The sequence below is a fragment of the Tribolium castaneum genome, chromosome 9, assembly GCF_031307605.1.
Source record: "Tribolium castaneum strain GA2 chromosome 9, icTriCast1.1, whole genome shotgun sequence".
Classification (NCBI taxonomy): Eukaryota; Metazoa; Arthropoda; class Insecta; order Coleoptera; family Tenebrionidae; genus Tribolium; species Tribolium castaneum.
In genome coordinates this window covers 1574613-1597522 of record NC_087402.1, presented here as the reverse complement: position 1 = coordinate 1597522, position 22910 = coordinate 1574613, and the positions used below count along the sequence as shown (strand labels likewise).

Sequence of the window (22910 nt, the reverse complement as noted above, 5' to 3'; positions counted from 1 at the left end):
AACGATAGTAAACTTTATAGGGTCATCTCTAATAGTTCCGGAGTTATTGCTCCATAAATTTTCCGGGTACCCAAAATCGACCAAACTCGCGACGAAATTGGAAAAATCAAACATCAAAAAATTAAACAAATAATTTTTTTTTATACTTGTAACAACTCCAGAGCGTTGTAAACACATATAAAAGTCCATAAAACTTTGTTAGAGTAAGTTAAGAAAAATATTTTTTTTCAATACTGTGAAGGTAAGGTAAGACAAAATTATAATTTTCAGTCAAAAAATTGAAAATTTTAAATCAAATCAATTCTAGGTCCATTTTATTTATTAACTCATCGTTTTCGGAGCAATTACATGGATTCTTTGTGTCCGGGTTGAACCTAAGACCTTGTCCTTATCTCTGCCCTAACCGAATAGTGCGTCCGTATCCAAATGAAATTATGATCGCCATCCTCTCGTACTTATCCAATCCAATCTTGGACCAATTCGGCAAATCGTCTTGAGATTAGTAGTTCACTCAATGACGTGTTGATCGGCTTAAAGTCCAAGCAGGATTAACAGCGTCTGTTGTGCACAATTCCTGCAACCCTTCCGCTTGCAGGACATTCTTAGCGTGCATTCACTTCGCTCTCCCAGTCATTTTTTGGCCCAAATCCCACTCAGCCACCGCCAGTCTGCCACTGGTCGATGCCCAAGCACCGGTTAATCTACCAGGGCGCATTAGGGCATTAGTCAATTATTCGGCATGTTTATGACCGATGCTGGATATATTGATCGGTCTTGAAAGTGGCAAATTACAATGCAGAATGATAATAATAATAACTCGGCTTTCGGGAATATAATGGGAGGTTCGGGCGAAGCAAGGCAATACATCACTGGCATAGCAATTACCCATTATGCGAGGAATTAGTCAATTAAGACTGGCTTTGCACCCTACTCGCGAGCCTGGAATACCTCCAGGATGACTGCCGGACAGCGGTGGCTCGTCAGCGGGCCAGAGTTTAGAAATTTCGGACGTTTGAGAGTAATTTTAGCTTATTACTGCAATTGTCACGATTTAAATGGTTGCGGGTAGTTTGGCTATTATCCTTGACCGCATATTTCAGACTAACTGCGACACTCTGCCGAAAAACTGGACCCGAAACATTATTGCAATAATTTCGTTCAAAAAGACTTTCACCAAATAAAAAACTAAACTTACTATCGTTAGTCCTAATTAAATTTACAAAGTTGCAGTTATCAGCACGCCAATGCCATTATCATACATCAGAGGAACGTGATCAATACTAAACGAATATCTGACTTTATTAGTTATAAACATAAGAGAGATGACTCAGGCGTTCGATGACTAAATAGCCAAACCATAAACTTGTGAGATTTTTTTCATTAAATATTAAAATTAAATATTAAAGCTCCCAAAAGCTATACCCAAACAAACAATTTTTTGTACATTTTTTCAATTCAAAAACAACAGGCAGCAATACAGTGCTAAAATCTGAAATCAATGTTGAATATCCTATTTATTTTGATAAACTGAGCTTTTTAAATGAACCAAAAACCTTAAATAACTCTGAGTATTGCAAACTTAAATAAAGTTAGAATTAAAAGCTCTGTCTATTTATGTTTACAAAAATAAGCATAACTATTAATTACTCTTACAATTCTCCTTTACACAGCTTATTTTTTAATCAAGTATCTAATTATGTTAAACACTTACTGTGGCAACGTTTTCTTTGTACACCATTAAATTTTTATTATGATTTATTGCAGACAGGCTGTAGTCTTTCAGACGAACCGATCGGTATCGTAAATATTTTCGGGTCACCTTTGTCAAAACATCTTATGCTTATCTTAAACACCATTATTTGTTGTAAAATTTTATGGTGTACAAAGAAAAAGTTGCTACAATATGTTTTACTAGTGTCTCATTTAATGTGTGTAAAAAAATCTTCACTTATTTTGTATACCTTGAGACTTCTAGAGTAAAGGTATTTTGAAAATTTTGTCGGCGAAATGAATCAGTGATAACACTTTTTAATTGAAAAATTTCGTAAAATTAGGTGATTTGAAGTGCCACTTTTTAAACATGCGATAATTAGCTCCTTCCATAATTACCCCGTCTCAGTGCTCGTTATTTAACAACTCCTTCAAAACCCAACAAAAAAGTGCAAGTCAAAATAAACACACGCTGGCAATTATACGATTTGGATGCAGAATTGCCTGTGAACAGAAATTCCGAAAGTCATCCACTCAAAAGGTTAAAGTGTGGGAGTTTCTGACTTAAAAGAAATAATAATGGAAATTTAAACAATCAAACGATTGTCCACTGCAACCTAAACATAAATAATTTCATCCTGAGAAATTTAATTTGAATAAGCGAATGCAAGTTGAGTTGTGATTATGTCTGTTTTATTACACAATGAAACAGCCCCTTTTTTGGACATGTAGCCACTCTGCAGGTGGTATATGTGGGGAATGTGGCACGCGTGTGTAATTCCGAAATGAGACGCGTTCTCATGTCATATTTGCCGGCTATTATCCCGCGTTTTTTCCATTCAAATGGATTATGATCGAATGTCTCGTGAGACCTGACACATTATTAAACCGTAATTTAATAAACAACTCTCGAAATCACACGATTACTGAAATATTGAAGCATAATAGATTAATAAATTAATAAAAATTTGTTAGGAATCCCTTGGTGATTGAACAAACTCATCAGATAATGAATGTTAAACACATAATTCATAATCAGGATCGCGACGCCTCCGCCGCCGTCCCTGTTGTTATTATAACGCTATAATTCACCGATTGCACAATGGGCACGTGTATGGGCACGTGTTTGTCGCCTTGAAACAGTGTAAAACGGTCCGAAAACACGCTTGCGTCTCCCAGATCTGTTAAACTAACGAACCGTAGAGGCGCGTGTTCAAACAACGTCCAATTACTTTGCGGTATCATTACACAATAATTGTAAAATACGCTTCTGCTACTCTGCCTGATAGATGCTAGTTCCTAACGCAAACATACGATAATCCCTAATCCTCTTAATGACGCTTTTTCGCTATTTGCCTCGCCGGTTTACAAAGTGAAACAGAGTGGAGCTTTTCGGATGACCAGAAAATAATACAGTAGAGCCTCTAAACCACAAAAAATTCGAGATATCGAGGTTTCGGTAGTACTGTAATACATGTTTAAGTTAGTATTTTTTCCTGAAAATCTTGTAAAATATGGTAAAAAGACAAAAATTTGCAAACACTCAATTGCCATTCTCTAAATAAGTTTTTTTTGCAGTTCAAATAAGTTCATTCTCGGAATGACAGTCAAGTCAGTTGGCTCCAATTTTTTTTTAATTGAAGAAGAAAGTGATCGTATTTTAACCAATTTTTTTATTTAAATCAATATTACAATCTGTAATTAGCCCAAAACGCAAATATTTGGCACAAATCAGTACATAAGTCGCTAAATTAAGTCAAAAAACACAGCAAATTAAGTTTAAATAAACATTTTTTTCTAGCGTTTTCGCACTGTTTTAAGCTGATACTCTAATTTTTCACCAAATTTCATCAAAATATACATTGTTTTGTAATTTTCTAAGCATGTAAGTTGATTTTTCAGCTTGAGATCTGCATATTTCGAAAAATTCTGAATAAAAACCTTGATTTTAACATGTTATTTTTACCCTTTTTATGATTTTCTGCACGTTTTTGCCTCAGAACACCAACATTTTTTACAAATTTCATCATAGATTTTCAATAAAAATTAACAAAATTGTGTATTTTTTATATTTTTTAATCAAAAATAATAAAAACTATCGTCAAATTTTTGCCATTTTTCAAGCGTTTTTGTTCAAAAACTACTAAATTAAGCTCAGAATTGCACTATTTTTGAGCTTTTTTAAGGTTTCAGGACATTTTTCAGTCAGAAATTTCGCAAAATTCGAAATCAAAAAAATTCAGTAAAAAAACACAAATTTTATCAAAAAACAACAAAATTTTCCAAGTATGTACGTTAATTTTTCAGATTGAAATTCATATATTTCGAAAAATTCTGAATAAAAAATCAAACCTCATGCAATTTGAAAATGATGTTTTTACTCTTTTTATAATTTTTTGCACATTTTTGGCAAATTTTATTATAAAACTTTCAAAAAATTACCAAAATTGTGTATTTTTTTATATTTTTTAGTCAAAAATAATATAAACTATTTCACCTGTCGTCAAATTTTTGTTGTTTTTCAAGCATTTTTGCTCAAAAACTACTAAATTAAACTCAGCATTGCACTATTTTTGAACTTTTTTAAGGTTTCAATGCATCTTTCAGTCAGAAATTCGCACATTTTACAAAATTAAAAAAAATAGAGTAAAAAAACACAAGTTTGTTCCCTTTTGAAAACGTTTCAGCCCTGTTTTAACTTAAAACACAAAGGTTTTGCAAATTTTGTCCAACATCAGTTCAACAGTCTTCAAATTTAGTGTGCCTTTATGTTTCGTTCTTAATTTTTCAGCCAGAAACAAAATTATTTCACAATTTTTTTTTCAAAAAAAACAAAGTAAACTTTACAGTTTTGAAGCAACAAATTTTTTACAATCGTATACGTACACTCGTACAGTCACGTTAAAAAAGAATGACACCCCTATCAGCCAGCCACATAGACAAAAGCCTGGCCAAAACCTTTCAAGTCGAAAACTTTAAGAAACTGTTATTTTACAACATATCCAGTTAGTTTATAAACTATTAGACAAATTCACACATAGACCGTAACATAGGGGTGTCATTCCTTTTGATCGTGACTGTATAAACTTAGAGATTTTCACTGGAGATGACTTATAGATTTATCTTTTTAGAGATATAGAGATTTTATGTTATTTAAAAAAAAAACACTTGTTAGTTCGGTTTGTTGATGAGAATATATCATTTAAGGCCGCCACTTAGTAGTCTAGGCAGTTGGTAAATTTTTCTATTCCATGCTGTATAGTAATGTAATTTTGTAAAATAAGTGTAAAAATCGGTCATTTTTGAGATTGCAGTTTTATTTATTTGCTAATCCGGGTATAATTTCGTCGGCGAGTGTATAATAAACAATCGAGGCGTCAAATCGGTGCCTAGTTGATTTAAAAACAATCCCAATTTGTAAGCGTGTAATTTGTGTGTAAATTGCCCGAAATAGGCGTTAAATAACTGTATTTATCGTCCGCTGACTGCCTCTACTAATAATAATAACCCGATGTGGCTCGGTAGCGAGTCCGAGCCACAAACAGTCAAATCATCGTGGGCTGCGATCTTCAGATGTTCCAAACCATTGTTAACCGTTCACATTTCAAAGCCTCCTTGTGTTCTCATCAGTGGATGCATTCAAGTGTCAGTCAGTTTGCCACTAGAACATTTTAGAAAGATTAACACCTCATATTTTATTGTCATAGCTTGTACCGCTTTATAATGATACTTGTTATCTACTTATGAGGGTTGGGCGAGGCGAGTCTCTAAAACGCCAATATATGTTTGCTCTTAAAATATTGTTGCAGTGATTTCTGAAAAATGCGGTCAAGTCTCGATAAGGCACCGACGATATCAATCAATCGTTCACCCTCTGCTACATTACCGAGACAATTATTGGATTAAAAGCCATTCCATTTTCACACAAGCTATTCTTCATAAAGCGTCCATCAATCGTCGCGGCGGCGCGGCGCGGCGCACGCGATCCCAGCCAACTTAATGTAATTATGCAAATATAATCATTACAAATAGCCTTTCGTTCTTTGGCGATTTGTGCACTCGTTCGACTTGACATGATGCGATTAAAAAATTTACTCCTACGACTAGATGCAAGATAAACATGACTAATCTACAGTCGATGAACTTCAACAAATGTTTTCATACGCTCAATATTTACTTATCCCGGCAATTTACTCGAATAAATGCCAGATGATTATTCGAAATTGACCAAACAGATGGGCCGCATAACTTATTTCTCCTGTTCAAGGTGCCTCGCTGATGCAACATTTCGATACAAAAGATCGTATAAACGTTTATTTAAACTTAGAATTTCAATGAACGAAATCTTTGTTGATCACTCTCGCATTGTTGGGCCATTTTGTTCAATATTTCACGCATTTAATGTTGATATTGTTGTCAATCATTTTTTGCGAATGCCGATTAGACTTGTGAGGCTGTCAGCAAAAATTTCGGTAACATTTCGAAACATTAATTCGGGCCATTGTTGAACCACTTATCGAAAATAAACTCGCCTAAATTTCCAATCAGTACTCTACACTTCAATTTATTTACTGTAAAAATAGAAATAGATATTACTACTATAAATAAAAATAAGAAGATTTTCTAAATGCCGAGCCGTGGCGAGTCGTCAGGTGATCTAAAGTGCGTATAATTTGCGTAATTTAGAAAAAAAGTGAGTTTCTTACTCAAAAGCAAATAGATTGAGCAAAATTTCGCGAGAATTGTGTATTTTTAACTTAAACATTATTAAATCTAACAAAAATACCGCCAGTGTTAAGTCTCAAATACGTAAATAAATATCTTTCACTAAAAATTTCTCGACTTATTGTAAAGAAATTTTCGCATATAAGTGAGTTTTTTAGGGAAAAAGAAGATACATCAATGTAATTTTCGACGTAATTACGTGATTTTTCATACTGCTCTAAAGTCCAACTTCGCATTTATGCTCGTATTTTTTTATAAGTTAATAACTTCGATATATAGGGAAAAATGGAATAAAGTGAAATAAAGCCAAAAAGTGCAGAGTATATATTTATTTCATAACATCATAATCCAATATTAGTTACGAGTATAACATTACATAATTATAAATTTTTTCAAAAACGGTGAAGACATTAGTAGTTAGTGAAACCATCTATTTGCAGCAGGAACACTTCCCACCTTTGCAGCATTCCCCACTTTTGCAACAATCCTTCCCAGTTTTACAACCGGCACACTTCCCATCCTTGCAGGCGCAACCACAGCAGGAACATTTCCCATCCTTGCAACATTCCCCTGTCTTGCAACATTCCTTTCCTGATTTGCACCCAGCGCAACAGCAGCTGCAGCAGGAACATTTCCCGGTCTTGCAACATTGTTTCCCTTCCCCGCAGCAGGAACATTTACCGTCCTTGCAACACTCGCCTGTTTTGCAACATTCCTTCCCTGTTTTACAACCAGCGCAACAGCAGTTGCAGCAGGAACATTTCCCGGTCTTGCAACAATCCTTTCTTTCCCCACAGCAGGAACATTTTCCATCTTTGCAACACTCGCCTGTTTTGCAACATTCCTTTCCTGATTTGCATCCAGCGCAACAGCAGCTACAGCAGGAACATTTTCCTGCCTTGCAGGAACCTTCCTGGCAACACTGATTTTTAGCACAGCAGCTGCAATTCTGACAATTGCCAGTCTTTTTGCAGCAATCAGTCGAAGCGCATTGTTGGTCTTTGCAACATTTGCAGTTAGGGCAGCAGGATTGCTGTTTACAGCAGGATTTTGCGTCTTTTTGTTCCATAATGTTTTTCAACTATTGTAAATAATGTTTAAAAATTTAAATAATAAATTTTAAAAAAACTTACCGTTTTTTGGAGCTTCTTACAAGTTGTTGGTTGGTTTAGCTTTGCTTCTGTAGATGTCGTCGTTGGATCTGTTTGAACCGATCCCGCACGATTCACTTTATACATTACTTTCGTACCGTGTGCAAACTGAGTGCAACATGACGTAGTAGCTAATTGTTCAACAAATTTTATGACTCAGGCCAAGAAATTGTGCTAATTAGGTGAAATTTTCGTCGAAAATTTAATTTCAATAAATTCGAAATTAAAAAAAATACAAAAAAACTGCTCATTATAGTTTGTAATAAAGCATAATGCTCGTTAAAAGTGCGAGAGCGTGTAAAAATTTATAAATATTATTATTTGGGTACATTGTGTGCCAAAGGAATAAAATATCAAATATTTGTAAATTAATTACGTGCTATAATGTTGGTGGCTAAATTAATTATTAAAACAATAAACTCTCCCAGAATTTTTATCCTTATTTATTTACATTAATTTACAGTAAAGGTGTTTAAAATTTGTGAATTTTTTTTTATTAATGACTGAAAAAACTTTTATCTTTTTAATGTAAAACCAAAATGTCGAGACACCAATAATTATTATGGAATTCTAGAAAGTTCAATTTTGCACACGACACGCTTGAAAACCAACACATTCAGCGGTTGCACCGTGTGTATTGTTATCAGAAGATAACAACAAAACCACGCACAATGAACTAATGAATGAAAATAACTGGTAATAAAACTACGTGTTAGAAAATCTAGTACTCCAAGCTGCAAAAAAATAAAACATCGAACTCAAAATTCGCTGTAGAAAAACTAAAAAGTAGCAAAAAAGAGCTAAGGCGTCCAAAACATGAATAAATAAAGACGAATTGATCACTTCAGCACACCTGAAGGTGTTCGGTAATTGGGTAAACATTGTGAAAACCAGCCCGTATTAAAATATATTATTTTATATAGTTTGTGTTTGCATATAAGCGATATCTGTGGGAAAAGCACACTTGTTAGAAGAAGTAGCTGTTACTAATAGACACTTAGCTTTTGAAGTATAGACGATGGCAAATATTGTGTTACACGAGTAGCTAACAATATGTAAACCAATACTTGGCCATGATAAGACCCTCAAATTATGTTATAAAACCGGGCATTTCCACCTCTTCTCACATTTTCCCTTCGTTATTTTCAGTTGTTAATTTTATGAGAGACATTATCGGAAATTGTGCAAGCAATGGCAGTAAATGCTAATGTTCTCGTTTCGGAGACGAGCGCCAATTTTTTCCACTCGTTTTCATATAAAGTAGTGTTTCAAGACGCCAAAATAAGACATTATGTCTTGAACTGTATATAAATGGCGCATTAAGTTTAATTCGTTTTTATGGTGTTGTTCCAGCGCTGATGCAAACTTTCCCGAATTAATTAACTCGAATCGTTTGGAGCGAATGAAATTATAGTTGATTATTTCAGTTTTTCATTCATGGGCAAACGGCTACGTTTGTTGCTTACAGCGCAAACAAAATAACCGCTTATTTGAGGATCGTATAATGAAAAGTAAAATTCATTCATATCTCAGCCGCTGAAATTACTAAGCAGAACGTCGAACGGAGAAAAATGGACGAATATTGAACGAGTACGGTAAAAAGGCCTCACGATGACTGGATGATTTTAATACAATGAGCTGTCAGTGGTGGCAACACTAAGGCCGAAAATCCGGGGGGCGGCTACGCCATTTTCGATCTTACAAGCGAGACAACGTCCAATTAGCACCTTGTATTTCATTATTTCTGGACACGTAATAACATAATAGTTGTATAATTTTATTTGCTGTTTTCAATTAAACCACCGGAAATACATGACACCTGTCTCAAGGGAAGTGCCTCGTCAATTCGATCACTGTAACGATTTTTTCGAGAGTCATTCAAGAGATTATTTGAAAGTGGGATGAAATATCGGCCACCCTGACTCCATAAATTAGATTATTTCTGTATTTTCCGCAAAAGAGTCGCTGGTTTCGGGCGGCTCCACTCTCCACCATTACCCTCAATCATCATTCACTTATTCAATGTTTATGGTGTTTCTTTTCCACGCAATTTCATCCGAAAACTTTCTAACTGACTAAAATATGGCGCTGCCACAAATATATTAATACGCTTTGTGACTTAATGTAATCCCGACCCAACAAAATATCGCAACATTTGATTGTCCACAGCTTTTCATCACTCCAGCAAACAACCAGAACATAATAATGAAAAATGACGTGTAACAAAATCGTTATAATTGGGCATAACACCCGAGATAAGAAACAATTCGTGTTATTGTCAATATGTTCTTACTACTTTTATTAACTAAAACGAATTTTTTTTATGCTACCATAATAAAACGTAAAACAGAAAGCTGTGTTAATTTATTTTACACCAAAAAATTCTCCAATAAATACACGACAGTGTTTTAAATATAACCACAAATACGAACAAAAACTTGGAAAAACAACATTTTTCAAAATAATCTCTGTATACAAACTTTGTATAAAGCACGATTTCTCTCAATATTTTTTTTTTTTTGGAAAAAAGTATGTTTCTGACGTAGGTAGGTAATATTTATGTCAAATTCTTGAACAAAAAAGGTTCTTAGAAAACAAAGAACAGCATAATGTTTGATCTAACCCTTTTCATTTCTGGGAGTTTTTCAAATAAATATGACAAATTATAACAATTTAAAACTTGTTTTTTTATCAAACATTAATTTATTTTTAATTTGTGGTTTAATACAAGTCTTTAGATAGGGATGAATTGTTAGGGAGAAGCCAAATACAGAAAATACAGGAATGACTATAGGCAACCGCTATACCGACGTGAATACATGACCCTCTAAGTCGCTTCAGCAGGAAATGTGTAAAGAAACAATTCCGAAATTATATTTAAACCAATCTAAATAAATTTTGGTATTAAAATAAAAACATTAAACTAAAAATTACTGTAATAAAACATTTTTTGTTAATAAAATTTTTAATTAATGAATTGTGTATCATATTCGTATTTTTTGAGAGGGTATTTTTAAATGATTTGAAAAAACAAAATGCATGAATATCAAATAATAGGTACTAGATATTATTTAATTATAAATTAATGAAAAAATTCTTTTATTATTTTTTTATAAAAAAAAATTTTGCTGTTCAAAATAAATTAAATGTTGCAATAAATATCCTTAAATTAGTTCTACAATACCGGGAAATATTGGGAAATAATAAACAGTTTTTCATTTTCAACAAAAAAATTATTTTGTGTTTAAATCTTTACATTCCAGTACAGATAAATTTTCGTAATATGAAACGTGATACTTAAAGTTCAGACTTTTTGGCACAAAAATGACGGAATAAGCTTAAAATTTAAGCAAAATACGCATAAAAAATCTTCAAAAAATGAAAATAAGCCTAAAATTATACTCAAAACTTTTTTCAAGAAAACTTCAGCGCTATTCAAAGAAAATTTATCAAATGTTTAACAAAAACAAACCTTTATTTAAAAAAAACTATATAGTACATTATCAAGTAATTTAAAAAAAAATCAAGAATAATTTTTTCTAAATATCTAATTACTTTACATTTGGTTTAACTGCTACGGTAATTTTTTGGTAAAAAATTTTGCTCTAAAAGTGACTAAATTCAAAAATATTGCTTTTGTATCAAGCCATTTTACCAATAATTATTTAGTAATGAACAGCTATTTGCAGAACCTCGTGGCGATAAACGAACCTACTCGTTTGTATTTAGTAACTCGTTAAATCAAAATATCCGTTTGATAAATGCAGCATTACTAATGCTTAAACATCGTGTACAGAAAGCATAAAATTAAATATTTATGTTGCGTTATAATAATTTTATCTTATCATATCTAAATACAATTCCGAAATTAGAAAACATTCCACTTTTGAACAAATTACTCCATTACTTCTTTTCTAAATATTTTCCTCATTTTTCTAATAGATGGCTACATGTTTCAGTAAATAAGCGTCGCTTATTAAACCGTAGCATTCTAATTGATGGCCTTTTCCTTGAGCCACCACATCCTGAATTCAAGGCTCTCTTGTTAACACACGTTTAGTAGTTTAAATTTGTCGTAATTCGGTAAAAGTTTCGAGATCGATAAGACAATAAAAGCAGGAAAAGCATTCGAGTGCAGAAATAATTTTTCAAACCTGTCTCTTTCGAAGTTATGATTACTCGAGTGAGCAGCGGCACATTGTTGCAAACCGAAAATAATTTTATTTCGAATTTCCCGATAACAATAATAATGGCAAACCGTGTATGAAATTACCGGTATGGAAACAAAGTTTTCGACCAACAAATTATTTAAATCTGGTGGCGCAAATGCACGAACGAAATAATTAATCGAAAATAAAACGTGAATAGAATTATAATTAGTGACAGACAACAAAATCCGAGCACAATGAAATAAATGTCAATAACAGAGGGTAAAAGGGGGCGGGCGAATCTAAACAGGAGTGGAGATATATCGAGTGAGTCGAAAATGTGTAATTCCGAGCACAATGAAACCGATTAGCCCCCGCCGTGCCACGTTACAGAATTAATTAACAAATTAAATTAGAAATTAACTTGTTGTATAGAAGCGTTCGGCGCCCAACTCGCGCAGACTGCCGTTTCGCACACCTACCTATATTTAACTTGATAATTCGTTTACATTTTTCTCTTCAAACTTTGGATGTTCTAATTGATAATTTACTTCGTTACGTTTGACTTTGACGAAAATTAGGCACCGACGTTATTCTTAACCTTTCCCTCCTTTCGCCATTAAATTAATTTGCTCGAAAAAGCCCAAGTCCGAATATTATTCAACGAGGAATCCTCAAGTGATTGATTCGATCGCTAACAGCTCATTACAGCCGCATTGCGAGCGAATCAATGTGGGATTAGTCGGGATCCTATCAGGATATTTGATTTCTCCCATTTCCCGGCGATATTCATTGTTTGCCTCCGATACCGAAATTATATTACGGGTTAAACCGACCCAAAACCGGCTCAAAAAATTGCCAGATTTATTGTTAGTGCACATATCTGTACTTAAATTTTTTATTACGCAAAATTTCGCTGAAAACCGAGCCAAGTATATCGAGTCTACGGAGGACTATAACTTAGGAGGCGATTTCGGAGGATTTTCTGTACCCAAAAAAATAGTGCGGCGGAGTAAAAATGAGGGCGCTTTGAGCGTTAGACCGTCTAGACGCCAAATTGTTTTAAATTAATTTAGATCCAACCAATTCACTAGAAACTTGGAAAAAAATGCAGAAATGTTGAGCTTTGTACTCTTAACAGAATGAGAAAAACTGACAACTAAAATTTAAAATTTGTGCTGCATATACGGTTAAAAATACAAGAAAAAAATTGTAGAGAATTAAATTTCTTATAAACAAATTTTTTGTTTAATATTTTTTTCAAATTAATTGCTAATTTTCAGGATAATGTAACAAAATAATAGACTTTCGACTTTCTTTAATAATGTTTCAGCCCCCATTAGCAAACTTTTGCGAAAAAACTGAGTTTCTAACTCATAAATGCGCTTGAATACTCAAAAAATGCAAAAAAAAAACGATTTTTTATTCAAAAATTATAACAATTTGTTACGTTTATTTTGTGTTGTTTTTCAGGTGTGGTTTCAGAACAGGAGGGCGAAATGGAGAAAAACTGAAAAATGTTGGGGGAGGAGCACCATCATGGCCGAATATGGCCTATATGGGGCTATGGTTCGGCATTCGCTACCTTTACCTGAAACAATTCTAAAAAGCGCCAAAGAAAATGAATGTGTCGCGCCCTGGCTGTTAGGTAATGACTGTATGTCTTTTTTCACATTTTTTGTGTTAGATAACAGGTTTAGCACTTGCTTTTGGGGGAATTACTAAAGAATATAAAAATATTTTTACAAAATAAATTACTCTTGCATTTAGAAAACGTAATTATTTTAACTATTTCAAGCAAGTAGAATCGGAAAATGGCTGGAAATGAATCTCTTCAATATGATCCAAGTTATCACTACGAAAATATTATTAACATTACGTATTTGTTTTTAAACAATAAGTAAAAACTAGGATAAAAGTTTCTTTTCTTCTTCCTACAAAAAATGTTCTCATAACATTGTTTTCACTTAAATTTTATTTCACAATAGAGTTTGCGGAAATGTTAACATTGTTTAAAAAATCTTTTTCCCTATAAAATTGCTATTCATTAGAAAAAATTCCAATAAAATTTGATTTAAGCACAATATACTTACAGAAAATTAGTGCAATAAAAAATTATAACAAAGAACACTTTCATAGAAACCTTTTTGTTTAAAAATAAACATTAAGTTGTTACAAAATGAGGTAAAATTTCAATAGCTTGAACAGCTGACCGTCCGTTTTTCATGCAAATAAAAAGAAAATGATACTATTATTATACTTATTTATTAGTAGCCAAAGCAATAACAGAACTTTACATAAAAGATATTCTTCGAATATTTCCTAAGAACAAATCATAACGGTTTCATTGCCGATTTAAAACATAATATTATGTTTTTTTGAAAACGCTGAATGTTTTTTTTGAGCTTTTTTATTAGCACTTTACTCCTCTTGTACTAGAATGTAATAAAGATTTGAATCAAAAATCAATTTTAATGAATAAGAAACGTGTTTTTGTAGTTGTTAGGCAGTTAAAAAATCTTGCAAAATGCAAAACTATTAAAAACCGTCCAATAAAAGTAAAAAGGACAGTGCTTTTATTATTACGTTGTCATTTGCTTGTATTCGTACTAAAAAAAAATAACAATGTATTCAGAAATGATAATTTCAACTAAAATAGATTTGATGGTAATAAAGAATTCCAGTTCGATCCAACAAAAGTTAAAGATAAAGCTATCACGAGAACAATAATTGCATTGTAGACGACAAGTGTGTTAACAATACAATTCCGAGCGCAATTCCTGAGTAAATAAATATCAAGAACAAGATTTAAGGCGTTGCTCCTTTACCACAATATTAATTCAACTAGGTATTCTGATGCCAGGTCTTTAGAAATCATCCTTTCTTGACATTAATTACCGTTTCTTGACAAAACATAATCATAACAGTACATGAAATAAATGAAACAAGAAGTCCTACATAAATTTCCATTGGCAAAAGTTGACGAATCGTCCGCATGATGTCGTTAGCAAGCACTGCAGCATTGCTAATTTTAATTGCTCCGGAGTGTACTCCTAGATGAGTGAATGTCCCAGTTATCTAGCCTTGGAACAACGTTACAAAGCTTCGCTTGTACGCTTTCTAACAAACATAAAACGCCAAACGTTAAATTCTGGAAAGTAGCAATGATGCATTTCTCAATGGGCACCCACTATTCCTATTTCCAGCTTTACACATTGTAATTAGGTACACAGTTGATATTTATTTTTTGTTGCTAAACAAACAATTAATTTACGAAACTATTGTTTCGAAATAGAGGAGAAAGATTGGGTATGTGGGTAACTGAAAGTCTTTATTGTGAAAATTTAAGTTATTGACTTTCAAAAAGGATAATTCACCAAACAAATAATTTGTGAATTGTAAGAACAAGAAAATAGAAAAACTTACAACAAGAAAGTCTGTCTAGTGTAATAAAATACCTGAATCGATAAAACTGTTTAATAATTGATATTTTTTTAAGTAGGTAAAGATCACCGTATTATATTTTTATTTATTGTAATGAATTATACCGTATCGATTTCACTTTAATTATAACTTCTGCCACATAAAAACCGTTGCAGGTTGCAGGTGTTCATACTTTTGTAAAAGAAAGAATGCGTTATTTATTTCTAAGATTCTTATAATCCATTGTAAATTAAAACTAAATTGACTAACAAGTGCAACTTTATTACAGGTGTAATATTATCTTCAAAAATAGTAAAATAGGAAAAATAAATAAATTCTAATGAAATACTCGTACCTTGGGTAAATCCTTTTTTATTTCTAATAGTTTGTGTTATTAGGTCGTATAGCAATACAGTTTGGTCATGTTTTCGTATCCTTTCTTAAGTAAGTAATGAGCAGATTAATAAAAATAAATTAAAAATGTTACTAAAAATACGTGTACTATATTACTCTTACATTCTTCATTATAGTAAGTACAGAAAATTTTGAGAAAAATTCTAGATACAGAAGCTGGAAAAATGGATACGAAATTGCAAAATTTCTAGTAGGATTATATAGCCAATGAAGATTTCTAAAAAAAATGGAAATAGAGTTTAAAAAAATGTCAATCAGGTAAAACAGAATTTAAACTAGATTTCAATCTTTAATGTTTTAATAGTTATAATAAAAATAATTTGTGTATACCTATAAAGAAATGCAAAGGATAATAAGGGAAGATTAAAAATTCCACAGCAATGTTTAAATTCCTCTGCTCAGAAGGTTTAAATGCATGTTAAACTATTTATAAATGTTTGAAAGTTTTGATATTTTTCATCCTATAAGATTAAAAAAATCCAAAAAACAACTGAAAAAACGAGTAGTTAGAAAAATAATTCGAAAACACTTTTATCAAAGCTTGTTGCAAAGAGATAATTCTTTCATTAAAAAAGTTTATCACGATCAATAGTCAACATTGTCCACTTTTCTAATCAATAGTCCAGATGTCTGTAGTAGTTCCAACTTTTAGCTAAATGGCAAGCTTTAATCAAAGTTTTTTTAAAGCTCATGTTACAAGCATAGCTAGAGTTCGGATAAAAATTACAAATACGCGATACAATAAGCAAAATATTTATAAAAAAATATTCAAAAACTGAAATATACCCAAAACTTTTTTCAAGAAAACTTCAAAGCAATTCAAAACAAAATTTATTTATCAAATGTTTAACACAAACAAATCTTTATAAAAAACCTTATTAGCAAATAATAAATAAACACCAAATTGGCGAAAAAGAATAGAAAAATTAGTTTAATATTTGAAACAGATCAAATCTTAATACGTTGAGGCTTTTCTATTGCCCATTTTGTTACTTTTCAGTTTTATTTCTACATGAAATCGTAAACTTTTTGACTTGAAATTTGTCAGTAGGTTACAATTGTCTAAGTTCTCTTACAGATAAATCAGATGTTTATAATCCGACTTAACTCAAAAAATGCAAAATAGCCAGATGAGGTATTTTAAAGTTTCAAAAATTAAAAATGTATTTTGGAACATTATCCTCACAGAAAATTTTCTTCAAAAACATAAAACTTTGAGGTTTAAAACATAATTCATTAACGCTGTTAATTAGCTTGTATAGGCAAAAAAACTTTCGATATTTTAAAATAATAAACTTAATTGACACATGTTTTTTAAGTATATTAGGTATGTATACCTACTATTAGTATTATAAATTTATAACACATACTGTACAATGATCTCTTTCTTTTCCAGAGTTGAGAAGAAAGAGAGACATTCTAGATTCAGGTATTTATTACAAATTAAACACTTGCTTTTTCCAAATTCAATTAAAATTGTAAATTACGCCTTTTTTTATCAACCAAGACAGTTTTACGTGTAAAAACTTGCATGAAAGTATTAAAAACAAAACGAAACGAACAAAAAGGGTAGAAAGTTTATTAATATTATATTCTTTTGGTAAAAAATAATCCCAATCGCATTGCTAAAAACGCCCCAGCGCCGTTTCTAACCCCCTGCCCCTTCCAGGAATGCACCGAAAATCCTTGGAAGCCGCCCAGCACCTGAAAGACCAAGACTGCACCAACAGCGACCATGAAGAAACGACTTCCATGCGAACGGAAGCAAGTGATACCAGCGCCACCTCAAGCCAACAAACTCAACAACAGCAGCAGCCACCTCCCGGTCACACCGTTTCCGGTGGAGACGACGATCAACAGCAACAACACGTCGCTTTAGCAACAACACAACCACCACCCTATCAAGACGATCCGGAAGCCTTCAGAAACAACTCCATTGCCTGTTTGCGGGCTAAAGCTCAGGAGCACAGCGCCAAATTGCTCAATCATAATCTTATGATGCAGGTGAGGTCTAGTGACGCCAACGCCAATAATTTACATCACCAGGAGGTGGTCAATGCAGAGACTAGTCCTAGTATTTTTTGACAGAGGAGTGAGGATACGCAATTGAGAGACTAGTTGACGTGGCTGAGGGGAAATTGAAACGAGCGATTTTTCATCAAACGAATTTTTATTGCGTGTAAACGAAGTTACACTTACTCATGCATCGATGGTTGTGAATTAATGACTTATTTTTAAGACGATTATTTATTTTTAATGGCTTGTGAGAGGATGGCTAGCGGAGAAGGGCAGAGAAGCATTTTATTACAATCAGTGTTATTATTCGTAATGACAATAATCACTCAATTCGGGCCAAAAAATTATTAATAAAAAATAAAATTTGAACTAAACTTATTTCTCTCAGTATCACTAATAAATTAATTACACTTTTCGATATTTCCAAAAAAATATATCGAAACGATTTGTAAAAGCGTCATTAACTTAATACGCTAAATGCGTGATTAACTGATCACGAGACCAAATTAAAGCAATTTGGTTGGTCCATTCACGTTTTAACTTCTAACAACGAATTAAATTTTAACAGAGCTTTCTATAAACCGGTCCTATGTTTATTGCATATTACATTGGCAAAGAATTTAAAAATTTCCCTTTTTGAATTATCTTAGATATTATTTTCTATCGTTTCTTTATTTTTTTTTTCAGGTACACAGAGAAAAATGGCGCCAAACTAACAAATAATAATAACTTGTAAAAAGAAAGAATGTTAAAACAAACTTCAACAATTAAGACAAAAGAAAAAAAATTAGCTAGATTTGACCATTTTTTTTCTCAATAGAAAAGTATACAGTAACGTTAGAATGGACACAAAAAAATTGAAAGAAATATAATTTTTTGCGTCCTACTTTTTAATATTTCGTTTTTGTTAAAAAAAGGCACTATAACGCTAGGAAAAGAAACAAATATCATGATTTTTGATCGAATTTATTTCGTTTTAACAACATTTCTGAAAAAAATTAGTTTCTATTACTTACTATTATTAAAACTAACTGAATTTTCGCTCCAGTTTTGCAGTTTTTCGGTTTAATGAAATTTCTGGAAAAACTTCACAAAAAACATGTTAAAACCTAGGTAAAACGTCCGGAAATAGCCAAAAAATGTTACTTTCAGTTCAGTTTTCAGTTTTTTCAGCTTCGTTTAAAAATATTTTATAAAAAAAATTAATTTCCACCTCAAAACACAAAAATTACGAACTTTGACATCGTAGCTAAAAAGCTTGGTAATTGTTTCAGTTATTTTTGACGAATTTTTGTGAAATAATCTCTTGCGTTACTGGTCGTATTCAGAAAAAAATAGTTTTGCCCAAAAACGTACGTAAACTCCTGAAACTTAGAGCAATTTTTGTATTTTTAGTGATTTTTTTCAGCTTATTTTTGACGAAATTGCTCGAAATAAAATCAGCACTCGGTGTTTTTTTGACCCATTGTAGTAACTTTTCTGTTCGCTGAAATAAAATTTTGCAAAAGAACTGAATTTTTCTTAAGGTGAAAAAACTAGAAAACCATACCCTGTTTGTTTTAATTATAAAAAATAGTGTCTTAGTTTTCTCTTTTGTGGCAATAAAGGCGCCTCATTTTTATCTATCACAGGGTCCTACCATTAATTAAGAGAAAGTTAATAGTACTTTGAAATTTTACCTGAAAACCCCGAGCAAAAAAGCTGAAAAAGTTTTTTCTAAAAATCTTTGGCTAAATTAATTAATTGTCGCATTTATTTTTCGAAAACATTTTATTCTGTTAAATTACCATTGTAGCATACAAAACATTTCAAAATCAGACTGACACAAAACTTTAATTAAACAAAAAGGACACCAGCGGAAATGCTCTAATTAGTCACCAGAATCGACTTTTGCTATTAACGCCTAAAATGCTTTTACATGGGATTGAATAAATTAAAACTAAATAAAATACTTCTTTTATTAATTTCTGCAGATGTGCTCCTCTATTGTGATGTAAATTCAGTCTGGAGGGTGCATACAGCACGAGCTTCATCGCTTGAAATTGAAACTCATAAATTCATGTGGGTTTGAGAAATTGAACATTCAATATTTTTTTACAATGTGTAAAAGTGATTATGAATCATGTCTAGTTATTCACGCATGAATCAAACAGTTCACAGGACTCTGTAACGCTGTTATCTGAGTACATTTCCTTATCATAACTGAAAAATAAAATGCTTCTCTCTTATTTCCGGCACAGAATTATTCGATAAATAATTTTTCCCTTGATGTGTGTTATTTTCCGTGCATAAACCTGGGCTGTGCTGTCTTGAGCGTTGCATTTATTGCGCTAAAGGAGCAGAAACCCCTTCAGGTAGAGAAAGGTCTAAAAATAGGGTATCCTACCATTTCGAAGTTGCAGGCATCTGGACGTTCATGTATTGAGACTAATAGTCGCTGACGCTACAGTTCGTCCAAGATAATTCCCATTATCTGCATTCTATTATCTTATCACGGCGGCTTTATGTACTTACACCATAATTAAAATGTGAAATTTTCGATTTGTTTTAGGCCATGTCTGTTAAAGAATGCCATTTAAATGAACTGAAAGCGATTATTAATCTGACCTGAATAGCTAACAAAATGTGAACATGCTCGAGCTTAGCTGTTTGCTCGCTAGATGTTTGCATAATTCCACCAAATCTATAAGATTCGGGCGACTTGTTGTTTTTCGAATTCGAAAATAGAAAGCGGTCTTTTAACAGGTGTCTAGTGCAACAACAAACTTAGCCAAACCCTTGCAACTCAGTCCTAAATTTAGCGGCAACGATTTTTTCAATGGAAAAGTGTGAGGAAGCGTTAATTGTTGCCATTAACGACCAGTCCAGCCTTGAAAATGCGACGAAAACAAATTTCAGATGCATTGTATCAACGACATGCGGTTCTAAATGATTTTTCTAATGTACAAATCTGTAAAGGCATCGAAATGAGTCATCGTGTGTTCGTTCCCCTTATACGTTTGCTACGAAGTCGACTCACTGTATATAAACTTGTGACAAATGATTTGTTTCGTAGTGCAATATTTACAAGAAACTGTATCAGGTGATGGTAGAAACAAATTGTCGAAAACCGTCGACAAATTGTTCCTACTCGCAACTCTGTTTGTACATATTTTAGATTTTAGGCATTTCTGAAATGACTTTATATGATTTTTGTATAATGTGTACATTGCGATAAACTATGCCAAATGGAAATAGTTTTCTATAAATATCCGATGGTTATATAATAGTGTACATGGAGACAAACCTAATCTAACGAACAAGGATGGTCATTGTTCCAAATTTTTTAATGTACTTAATTATATTACCGAATCATCGTACTTACTGTATTGAAGAAAAGTGCAAGGTGTTATAAATATAGCGTTAGATGAGCTAGGGCTCATGTAGATAATTACCGACTATGTATAGTAAAATGCAATGTTTTTAAATATTGTAAGTAAAATTATGTGTAATACTAAAGTATATATAAACTCAATAAAAAATTAAACCTCTCCGCGGACTTTTATTACCCAGTTCCAACTCAACTTTCTAAAATTCGTAGTTTAATTTATTTTAATTATTGCAACAAAATTTAGTCATTTACTCGAACCAGTACAGCTAAGTACACTCAAGCCGGTACTAAATAAATAACGGATGCAAAATCACTCAAGTGAAAGGATTGTTGCACTGATAAATTGTGTAACGGCAAGTTGAAAAGTACCAATTTCAAATTCAGAACCTGAAAAAATAGCTTGCCAATAAGTGGAGCTTTTCCACATCAAGGTCGCAAGCTAAAATTATCCACCACCAAATTTTCCTCATGGTCAATACTGAAATGTCACTTTCAGGACAATCGCTAACCTTGTTTCTTATTTGTTATTTCAGTTTATTGTGTTTTATGAATAATACATTTCTTATATTGTCTCGTATAACTTATGTGGCATTGTATTTACTAGTCTAAAAAAGTACGATATTGATTTTCAAAATATAGATGAACGCTGAATATTTATTTTAAATATAATTAAGTGATTAAATTGAACCAGGATTTGCTCCGATTAGTTTGTTTCTCCAGTCACCTGAGGCTCCATCAGGAGGTGCGGGTTCCACTCCGGTGACGGCACTGAAAAAAATGTTTTGTTATTGAGATTAATGTTTAAAAAATAGCTACAATATTTCTGAATTATTTCAAAACTTCGCAACATTTGCACCTGATGGTGTAACTAATTTAAAAAAAAATTGGGAAATTTAAGTAAAAATTTTTAGAATAAACACAGTTTAAATACAAATTTTCAACAAATTTTCGAAATAACGCAGTTGTATGTATAAGAATTTTTCAGTGAAAATTTGTTAGCGATAAAACCAAGTAAATATCTGCTGAAAAACTCATAGTTTTGTTAAGTTTATCATTTTTTATTTCCAGTAACAAGTGTAATAAAGCTTTTCGGAATAACGTAAAATGATCCAAATTTTGTTACTTATGAGGTCATTTCCGCTATAAAAATCTTGTGGATAATAACTGTTTACGCAAATATTGTTTATTAGAACAAATAAGTGCACCCGATAGTGTAATTTTCCTTTATTGTGAGTGAAAATTAATCACATTTATTTATCTATTCATAACTTACCTAGCCCGATTTTTTTATCACATTTTATTTTGTCGATCTATTATTACATTTAACTTGTACTAGGTGTTCCAACATTTTCATTGTTCTTACAATAATTATCCTTTATAAAAAGTTAAGAAGAGCAGCAGAAAAAACTAATAGTAATAAGAAAAATAAATAATAAGAATACGTGTCCTTCCACTTTATACTCAATTTCAGAAACTTATATTTTTTAAACTGATGTTAGAATATTGTTAAAGATTAGAGAGATCACAGTTTTAGAAAAACCAAAGAAAACGTCGCATTTTACCGAAATATTTTTTTAAATGAGGTTGATAAAAATGTAAAGTAGGTATTAATGATTAAATCTCTTATTGAAACTCAAAATTACATTAGCTTTTAATTTTTTGAAGTACATGAATAATTTATAACAACTAACTTTGGGAGAAAATGCGACGTTGGCATTTTCATAACATATTAATTCATAAATTACTCCTGATTTTTATTTCGATTATTTTTTATAGTTTTCTTATTTGTAATAATAATTCTAAATTAATGGCACAAACAATGTCAAAGTTAATGGTTCAAGTATAATTCCAAAATTTACTTCTTCAAAGTTTGTAACTCTAAGTTATTTTTTTTTGCTTTTTTTGACTTGCTTGAGACATATTTTAAATGGAAAAATTAACAAAATAAAATAC

At 32.0% G+C, this 22910-nt stretch overlaps 2 protein-coding genes and 1 long non-coding RNA gene across 9 annotated transcripts in view; 1 reads left to right on the top strand and 2 right to left on the bottom strand.

Annotated features, from left to right (window-relative positions):
• LOC655933 (visual system homeobox protein) overlaps positions 1-21117 on the top strand; it is a 70838-nt gene extending 49721 nt beyond the window's left edge. For 3 of the 6 annotated variants that reach the window (XM_008193521.3, XM_015979109.2, XM_015979110.2), the window contains exons 5-6: positions 13208-13382; positions 17241-21117. In XM_008193521.3, the coding sequence (XP_008191743.1) occupies positions 13208-13382; positions 17241-17656 (591 nt within the window). In that variant the 3' untranslated portion in view covers positions 17657-21117. Of the gene's footprint in view, positions 1-13207; positions 13383-16967; positions 17001-17240 lie in introns of all 6 variants that reach the window. The other 3 variants (XM_015979108.2, XM_015979107.2, XR_010335286.1) reach the window with 2 other exon arrangements.
• LOC103312579 (uncharacterized) overlaps positions 1-22910 on the bottom strand; it is a 127641-nt gene that overhangs the window by 76716 nt on the left and 28015 nt on the right. The window contains exon 2 of one of the 2 annotated variants that reach the window (XM_064358627.1): positions 21682-21725. In XM_064358627.1, coding sequence (XP_064214697.1) covers positions 21682-21725 — 44 coding nt within the window. Of the gene's footprint in view, positions 1-21459; positions 21726-22910 lie in introns of those variants that run through there. The other variant, XR_001574791.2, reaches the window with a different exon arrangement.
• On the bottom strand, positions 6750-7699 carry LOC135267141 (uncharacterized). Its single transcript, XR_010335459.1, has 2 exons — positions 7569-7699; positions 6750-7516 (listed from the first exon to the last, which is right to left on the bottom strand). It is a non-coding gene; the product is annotated as an uncharacterized LOC135267141 (long non-coding RNA).